The 10,073-nt window shown below is 38.2% G+C and overlaps 1 protein-coding gene across 1 annotated transcript; it reads left to right on the forward strand.

The window, feature by feature from the left end:
- The first annotated feature begins 7,769 nt into the window (after positions 1-7,769).
- jund (JunD proto-oncogene, AP-1 transcription factor subunit) lies at positions 7,770-9,864 on the forward strand. The gene has a single exon (XM_020656326.3). The coding sequence runs from the start codon at positions 7,954-7,956 to the stop codon at positions 8,779-8,781; it is 828 nt and encodes a 275-aa protein (XP_020511982.1). The 5' UTR covers positions 7,770-7,953; the 3' UTR covers positions 8,782-9,864.
- Positions 9,865-10,073: the final 209 nt, after the last annotated feature.

Consider the following 10,073-nt stretch of genomic DNA (forward strand, 5'->3'; position numbering starts at 1 on the left):
CGGGAAAGAGGGCCTATTTTTACCACTGGGCAAAAAGTATACTGAGCTTCCCAACATATTTATGGAACCGCATTTAATCCAGGCCTGCAAGGAACACCCCACCCCACCCCACCCCCCACCCCGTTATCCATCTCTCTTTGTATTTATCTCACAAAAATCCTGCTCCTTCGAAGGCATATATTTATCCCTTGAATTAAGATGGCAGCATTTGTGAAGGTTTTTAAAAATCTTGTTTTAGTAGCTGTACTATTTTATCTGTAATACTGTATTTACCACCAAAGGGAGATCTCACACACATTCTTACCTTCCTTAGGGAGGTCAGAGGTCACCGTCACAAAAGCAGCATTAGCCTCAGAGCTGGCAGAGATGTGTTGGAAGTCAGCATGACTGGTTTCTGACTGGAGTGGTTTCTGACTGGAATATACAATCAGAGAAATGTTTTAAATCCCGGTAGTAGAGTCTTCCATGGTAAGGTCTAGAAAAAAAAGGCCACATGACATAGTAAAAGTAGACATTTGAATATATATATTATCAAACTGTTCCATAGTTTTACACCAAGTATTGATACCATAAAACTTCTTAGTGTTGTGCATACGGCGAGAATTTTAAGATTTAGTTTCCTCCTAAAATAATAAGCCCCCTCTCTGTGAAAGAATAGTTCTTAATATTTCCTGGCAGCAGATTGTTTCATGCCCTGTGTGGTATTTATGCTTTTGGAAATTCTACAATATCATTGAATTGTGTCGTGGTTTTGACTGTGAGAATAATGAGTTAGTGTGATCCTGATATCCAACATTATGAACTAACCGTATGGCTCTTTCCTGAAGAATGGAAAATGATTGCAGTGAATTTTTTTTTACACGTGTTGCCCCAAACTTCCACACACTAACTTAAATACAGTAAAACGAGTGAACAGTACAGAGTATGGGAAGATTTGTGATCCAGTACATGTTTGGCTTTAAGTTTCAAAGGGGTTCAGTGGTTAAATGAAGAAGTACTGTCAGTTGTTCTAACTAATGTTCGGCACCTTCGACAGGAACCAGGTAGAAATATGTGTTCCCCATTATCTGGTGACCCTTTTGACAGCTCTCACATACTGACATCCCTGATAATACCATAGTGAGGAAAACACCAATAATGTAATTTAGTAAAGATTACACATTACTTTGATTTTTTTGGTGGTAGTCTTACTTTAATTTTCATATTGTGACAGGCAGTTATGTTACAAATTAAATAAAGGAAACTACTACAGTTAAAATACAGTATATTACAAAATGTTCTGTTTGTGCGCTTCTCACCTGTAGTTTGAGTTTTGTGCCTCCGTGCTGCTGGAGTTGGACTGGACTGACTGTCGAGCTGCTTTCCTTTCTATCCACCAATTTAGTTCAACAGACAGATGTGTTTAGTCGTCACTGGTCAGTATTAAAAAAAAAAAAAAAACATATATAAATTATATAAAGCCTCAATATTGGGAAAGGAAAGCAAGTCTGCCAGTTATCAATAACCTTACCACAGTACAGAAATACTCTATTATGTTGAAGTCATACATCCAAAAAGCAGCTTATTTATGAAAAATACATCAAAAATGAACTTCAAACTGTAAACTATCCCTACTGATAATGATGTTTAATTTTTATTGCATTATCTATGTAAGGCTATTGGTTTGTATTGTTGTAATATTTACAGTCTATGGTTTGTACATCACCTTTGTGATTCAAATTCTAATCTATGGCAATAATTGCCTTAATATTACGTTAAGGGAGTGAACTCAAGCAAGGTAGAACTACCTCAACCTTACCTCGACTTTACTTTACCATGAGAACTTATATCCATTGTTTAGTGTAACAACAGACCAGGTAAAAATAATGTAGGCTAGTTAAAGCAAGCTAACTAATGATTTCAACAGCTAAAGCCGTCTAAACACTGAAAATTAACAAGCATCAAGCAGAAGTTATATGTAACGTTAATAATGGTGAAGATAATATTGCCACTAGATTTGGTTAATGAAGTAGTAAAACTTGAGATAACTGTACTACAGCTGCTCCTAGTGCAGTGCTAATGGCTAATGTAAATCTTTCGGTCCTGAGGGCTCCTTAGGGTTCAACAGGTAGATTGTTCCCGACTCCTACCGGGGGGGGGGGGAAATGATAGGTAGCCTATATAGGGAAACCGCCACCTTACACATCAGCAGATACAGTTATAGGAAATGCATACGAATCAATTAGTCTATGATAAAAAAAAAATACATCTATTCTACTCTAATGTCCTACATAGGCCTCCTCAGTGAAAACCTCAACATTATCACATCAGCTGCAACAATTAGGCCTATAATGATATTGGTGATGCCAGGATGCCTTTTAGATTAGAAAGGCTGGGACACATTTATGTTACTTTATATTCTACACACACTGACTCTATGGCAAAAAATATATGGATAATATGAGGTAACTCAACTTAACAACCAAGTGAAGGCTATACCCCTACAGTTAAAAGTAGATAGGCCTAAGTGTAGGAAAAACACTCAGCCTCAAGGATAAAATTATCATGAGAAAGTAGGTATAGGCTAATACATTTTGTCATAAAGTTCTAGGATTTCATTTAGCATGCTGTTATTTTTTTCAAAGCAAAGTCTGAGAGTATGGCAACACAAGCACCTAGAAAGGAAGAAACAATGTCAGAGCCATCAAACAGCTTTATCTCCAATCCCACAACAGACAATGAAGGGTCTATGGAATAGTTTTATAATTTACATTTGTCTGTTTCATTGGTTTTATATTCACAAAATGGATGGAAACAACCATGATGTGAATGAGGCACATGTCTGCCACCACAATGACATATTGATTCAGTGGAACATTTAGATTGCAGACGTAACACACCTAGGCTATGCAGGAAACGTATACAATTACACTCATTTTCATATTAGAACTACAAAGCGAAGAAAGATAACCAAGCTGGTAAAGCAATGGTTACACTGATATCTTGACATGCATTGGTGTAATCTTGGAGATAAAAAAAACAAAACGATTTGAGGATTTGCAGGAATGCATGTTTATACCCCAGTTACAGAAATAACCTATGGTTTGTTAGTTTTGTTAAACAAAATATTTTTAACCAATAAAATCTGCAGACCTGATGAGGTTTTGTGGTTTATGGGCTATGCATTTGTCAGTGTGAATCTGTGTGCGGGAAAAGGTGTGTTTCGTGCAAACCAGCAAAACACACACACACGTACACACACACACACACACACACACACACACACACAGTCTGTGCATGGGGTTCCCACATCCTCTACGAGAATGGAACTTCACCTACACTTTGGTGCTACGTCATCAAGCTCAGTGGAGCAGGTTAGTGGGACTCAAGTATGTGTGTAGCCTACTTCTACTTGTCAGAATTGAATTCATTAAATATTGAACAAATAATTACAGATCAAAGAGAAAACTCAACATTTCTGAAACAACACACCTGGCCAGTGGATGTGTAATAATTTAGACAATATTTTTAATATTCGGCCAAATTAGACATGGCTATTTGGAGAGCAGATGCTGTGAAAACGTTTGTCAAGTTTGAAATATGTTATAGGTCATAACCAAACGTACAATAAATAAAATAGTATTTATATGGATATAAGCCCATAATGATCACGTTTATCGAGCTGCAAAATAACTGAGAATATATATATCTGTTTGATATGTTTTATTTTTTAAACAGACAAGTTCACACAAAAGAAAGTCACTTGCCATTCCCCATTGTTGGCAGGATAAATACTCTACATTAACAGAATTATAATACAAAGGCCTCTCGCAATTTTTAACATCATTAATGTACTCTTGAAAAAACAGAATCTAAAACTTTACTTGTGCAATGGGCTTCATTGATTCTCAAACTTGCAGTTGATTCACAAGAAATTATTGGGATAAAAAGGGGAAAATAGGTCTCTATCACAACAGAGGGGATCTGCTTCACTCCCCTGCTCACAGTAAAACAACACATTAAACACATGCTGCACAGCTTAGTTCAAACACTCCTGCTCCCTTTTGGTGTCAGGCACAGCAGAGATTGAACAGCAACAAGTGATGCCAAGCATTCCTGACAGCTCACCACTATCTGCCTTGACTTGCCTCTGTAACAAAGTCACCAGAAAAATATTGTTGCCAGGGGCCTGAGATTACTCCTCAGCTAATGGAGACTCATGTTTAAAGAATTTAGAACATTTAGAAGTCATGTGACATATCTATTACAGGATGACACACTTTAATACTATTTAATGAGTGTTTTTTCTTTTCAGGAACATTTCCCAATACCTCGTCAGGAATCCTCATCAGATCAGTTTTAGTGCTAAACTTTATGGAGCAGGTACAGTTTGTTATGCTGCATCCCACAGGTATTTTTATCACTATGACCACTGTAAACCTTTTTGAGAACTATTTCTTGTATGTATTGTCAAACTTGGCGAACTTTGGCGCTTGGGGTGGCTCTAACAGTGATAATGACTGTTGTCAGTTGGCATTTGGTAAATGGCCAAATGCCTGTAACAAAAGATAGTTTTGTTCTTAACAGCTTATCTTCCCATTCGTGACCAGGGGTCGGGGGGATTTTTATAACCCTTTAAAATCATCTAAAAGGTTTAAATTATATGCATACTGCTTGCTGTCTGCATGGTGCTAATGCCAGCCTCTTGGGCATTCTCCCTCTAATCCAATCCAGTTGAAAAAAATCTTACTCAAGGCTTCAAAACATTAGCTCAAAAAAAGCAATGGGTGATGTAACAGTGTGTACTCTATTTTCAGCAAACCTCTTCCATTGTTGAATAGTTTGACAACTGGAAGCATTAAAATGACAATAAGAACATTTAAGTTCCCCAGAGGGTGAGACATTAATCCTCTCAAGTTTCATCCAACCCTTTAAGTAAGTAAGGGACATTTTATGACAACTATTTGTATTATTTTTGATGTAAATTAAAATTATGACCTGCCTTGCTTTTACACACTAATGACAAGTGTGTTAAAAATATCATATGAAATTCATTAGCATTACTGAACAATTATTAGGTCTATTAGAGGGAGCACATTTTCAGCTGTGTTCACTTTTGTATTTTGTATTGGTGTGTTAAAAGTGACAGAAAGGAGTGTTGAAAAATGTGATGTGTGAATGTTACATCATTTTTCCAGCTACTGCTTGTCTTTTTTTCTAGACTTCAGGCCCTGCACCCCCACTCTCTCTACAGTGATGAAGACAAAAATATCCCTCCTCTGTTGGTTTACCCCCTCCTCCCACCTCCATTTCCGGCACAAAGTAAGGAGATCTGACATCACAGGGTCGATCACGTGATCCACCCACATTTGCAGTAAAGGATGGGGTCTACCTGTGACGCACGTACCTCCTCTGCGTAACCCTTTACAAGCCAGACAACTGTTTGGTGAAGGACACAAGGATCATTGTTTTACAAAATGTGGAAACAAATGGATTTGGAGTTGCATTATTACAATTTACGCTGAAAAATGTATTAACTATCCTGTTTTCAACTGTATATATATATTTTTAAAAACCCTACAAAAAAAGGATACACATCCAGACTTGTCAAACACATTCAAGGGCCAATTTATTAGCAACATATTTAATTTTATATTAAAACCCGAAACATCACACCAATATTTCCAAAATATATTTATTTTAGCTTGAAGTGCATTTATAGCAAGCCACAGTAATCCGGGTGAAATTAAAGACGCAATGGCCAGGAAAGATTAATGACTATGAAGTGAACTAAATGTTTTCCCCAAGGTTCTATTTTGGGACCTGATTAATTCATGACCTGGGTGAAGACGTCAAAGAAAATGCACCTTTTAATGCCGATGACACTGTCATCAATACCCAACTCCCTCCATACTTAAAGCGGTTCAAGAGCTTCAGATGGCTTTTCATTTCTTACAAACTGCTTTACTGGTTTAAATGTTTAAATCCACAAAAAACAATGCTGTCACTTAGTACATTTCACAAATTGATTGTACATTATAGTGCTTTATGGATTCATGAATTAGCAGATAATGTCATTTACAAATGAAAAACTAAACAATTTACCACTCAGCTCACCCCTGGGATGATTAATGTTACTGCAGGGTTTTCCCTAATTAGTCCATGATGACAAGCAAGCTTACTTTAGCTCACAAAACCACACCAAAAGATCCTATTCATTGTATTTCCTGTGGATGTGAAAAGACTGACTCTTGTTATTTTTTAATAACTTACTTCATTGTTTGGGCTAGCATGATGCAGAGGAGCAAGAAACATGCTTAATGCCACATTTGGGGGATTTTTACTTTTACTTTACTCTGTTCAAGAATGTTACTCCCTAGTTACTTAGACCTATAATGCAATAGGCCTAAGTAATACTGCATGAAGCATTTCCAGTATAGGCTATGCAACTCCATTTGTTTAAACATGACTGTCCTAATATCTTTCCAACCCTAGTAGGCTAGATTGTGACATTGTTTAGACCTGTTAAATTAGTTATATCAAAGTACTACCCTACAATTAACAATTCATACCAGCCTATTTTTTTTTAAAGAAATGTAGGCTAATTGAGTGGAAATGGACAATTGAATGTTATCTAATTAAAAAATAACTTGAACTGGCCAGAGGAAGTGTTGAAACAAGTCCAGTTTCAGATTAAACTTCTCCTAATTATGATTCCCAGGAAAGGTGCTTTGGCTGAGGGGACATAAACAACCTTTTATCTTGGACACATAAATCACTGTCTATTTCCAGAGTTATATTTGGTATCCACTTTATCCTGCTTTCTAGCAATTGCCATTTTTACATTAGGCTACATTAGAAAAATAAGAGGAATCATATCCTACTAATGTTAGTGTACTTGTTTAAAAATATAAACAAGATATGCATCCAACAAGTGAAAATATCATAACATCTAACCCCAATGCACACCTCACTGTCTGAAGTTCCAACACTCATATCTCCATGGCAATAGAAGAGGTACCAAAGATCATCTATAAATGAATGAATAAAGTTGCATCCTCTAACATCACATTTGGTGTCTGTCAGGGACTTTTACACATAAATAGGTAAAACAAACCTCATATTAGTTTTTCCTCGGGGTCACTATTTGAAAATGATTTTATTTTGGTTATCTGTTTTTGTATACATAGCCTACTAATCATAGACTGTAAATAGGCCTATTACTAAAAACAACTGTTGCTTTTTTTTGTTGGAGTCTACTCAATTTATTTAATATTAACCAAAACAAAAAAGACGCTGTTAATATGTTTGAAGTTTTAACACTTGCCACAGGAATAAGGACTCAAGGCAACGTAAGTGTATGATGTAACCAATATTTACAGTCTATGATGACAACCCCATATTCACAGTAAATATGCCTTATATATATATATATATATATATATATATATATATATATATATATATATATATATATATTATAGGCTATATATGCCTAGCCTATAACTTCTGTTACATGCATCCTGAATTCGCACAATTAAAAAAAACACTATATTTTATAGTTTATAAAATATAGTTTAACTATTTCCTACGAGCAAGTATGTGTTAAGGTTCAGTTCCGTTAACAATAGGTCTACAAATGTCTACTGATTTCCCTGGCACTGCCTCCTGTTTACAGTAGAGGGTCGGACACTGGAAAGTGGCGCGGAGTGAGACATCTTTCCAGCAGAAAACCTAATTTCTGCTCGACGCGCGCGCTCTGTATGTGACATAATGGAACGAGCCTTGAAAAGCTCGAGGCTGCGCGTGCTGGCATGCAGTACACTCAGACCCTGCTCGTGAGCACAAGATAGCCGACGGCTTCAGGGAAGTGACAGCTTTTGAATTGAACACCTGGTATTTCAGTCCACAGGTTTGTGGGGGGTTATGGGTAGGATTGCGTTGGTGCTTCTTTTCATTTAGGCTGCGACAATAATGATGAAGAAAGATATTCATTTGAGCATGGTTGAAGACCCGGACCTCAAACCGCATCTTCGTGACGCCGAGGGTATCCTCAGCTCCCCGGAACTGGGACTACTCAAACTGGCCTCCCCGGAGCTGGAGAGACTCATCATCCAGTCCAACGGAATGGTCACCACGACACCCACCAGCTCTCAGTTCCTCTTCCCGAAAACCGTGACGGACGAACAGGAGTTCGCCGAGGGCTTCGTGAAGGCGCTGGAGGACTTGCACAAGCAGAATCAGCTGAGCGGAGCCGGGCAGACAGACGGCAGCCTGGATCTGGGTGCCAACATCGCCCCGAGCACCATCCAGCCGGAACTACCGGTTTATACAAACTTGAATAGTTACGGCAGTGGGCCTCTGGAAACCACCGTCAACTACTCCACAGATACAGTCCCTTTCCCTCCTCCTCCTCCTCCTCCGCATCATCTGGGGGCAACCCCGCCGCAGCCGGATCTCTCTAGGGTCCAGCCGCCGAAGGAGGAGCCTCAGACGGTGCCTGACGTTCAGAGCTTCGGGGAAAGCCCACCGCTGTCCCCCATCGATATTGACTCACAGGAAAAAATGAAAGCTGAGAGGAAGAGACTCAGGAACCGGATCGCAGCATCCAAGTGTCGGATGCGCAAACTGGAGCGGATCTCCAGGCTGGAGGACAAGGTCAAAACGCTGAAAAACCAAAACACCGATCTGGCCTCCACGGCGAGTCAGCTCAGGGATCAAGTGGCCCAGTTGAAAGAGAAAGTCCTCACCCATGTCAGCAGCGGCTGCCAGCTGATGCCACACGAAGTTCAAGTGCACTAGTCAAGGGAGGAAGTATATTGTATACTGACCAGCATATAAGCTTCGTGGACTTATGTTAATGTTTTGTTTCGTAGCCTACGTTAGCCCAGGTGTGTGTGTGTGTGTGTGTGTGTGTGTGTGTGTGTGTGTGTGTGTGTGCTGTCCAAAGTGAGATGAAACACCTGCAGGACAAAAAAAACAACAACAATTTTTTATCATCTATTTAAATTGCTTTGAGCATCCACAAACAACCATATCTGGTAAAACAAGATTAAATCAAATGGAACAAGTCATTTGGACTACTTGCAGTTTTATTTATAAAGCATTTTGCAGCAACCAATAAGATCCACAGTTGACCTACAAGGTTGAGAGCTCGAGTCAGCATCATTGGATTTTAAGTTGAACAACCGCCAGTTAGTTGAATGGATGTATGCTGAAATCATGTATGATGTATTAAATCCAGTTTTCCTCCAGTCTTCTGTTGACGTAAAGAAGGCAGAGCTATTGGGGATTTATTTTATTTTTTTGAAAATGTTATCCTGCAATGAGTTTTCCTGCTGAGAAATGGACGCACTCTTTTTTTGGGGGGTGTGGGGGGGGGGGGGGGGGGGGCTGCAAATATCTAGATTATTTTTTCTTGTAAAAAAAATTGTTTACAGAATGGCTGTGTCTATCTCATGGGCCAAACAGGTTGCACATATGTGCATTTATGGCACATATATCCCTAAAATATGAGGATTTACCTGTAAGAAAAAAAACAACATAAACTCACATTAAATATGTAAGAATAATTTAAATAAATGAGTGTTTACCACATTATACTGAAGGGATCCATTTGCATGTAGTTGACTACTCGAATGTTGCCCACACTTGGTTTCAAAGCAGTTAATCAGTGTTAATTATTTCAAATAATTTATAAACTCATATTTATGTATTTTTTACTCTACTGTGTCCCTATGTCAGTGAGTTCTTGATTTTATGTGAAGAGTTGTGACCATTTCTTGCACTGACTGTTGCTGTCTTCTCTGGCCTCTCTGGTTATTTGGCTGTATGCCGCTGTGTTCTGAATTTAATGCTGCTCGGCAATAAACACTGTTTCCTCTATTGTGGCAGTTGTGATATTTTTTTCAATTATAATGGCAGAAAACTCTGTTGGTCAATGTCATTTTAGGATTTTTTTCCACATTCAAATAATATTAATGCTGAACAGGTGCTATGTAGGTCTGAATACTTTTGTTTTGACTTTAATTGCACAGTGCACATTTGTTTCAATATGTGCTTTAATTAAGTTACACCAAACATTGTAAAGACTA

The sequence above is a fragment of the Labrus bergylta genome, chromosome 6 (assembly GCF_963930695.1).
Source record: "Labrus bergylta chromosome 6, fLabBer1.1, whole genome shotgun sequence".
Lineage (NCBI taxonomy): Eukaryota > Metazoa > Chordata > Actinopteri > Labriformes > Labridae > Labrus > Labrus bergylta.

What these genes read in the sequence shown, in the direction of transcription:
- jund (XM_020656326.3), top strand. Translation starts at nt 7,954, where the DNA reads ATGATGAAGAAAGATATTCATTTGAGCATGGTTGAAGACCCGGACCTC.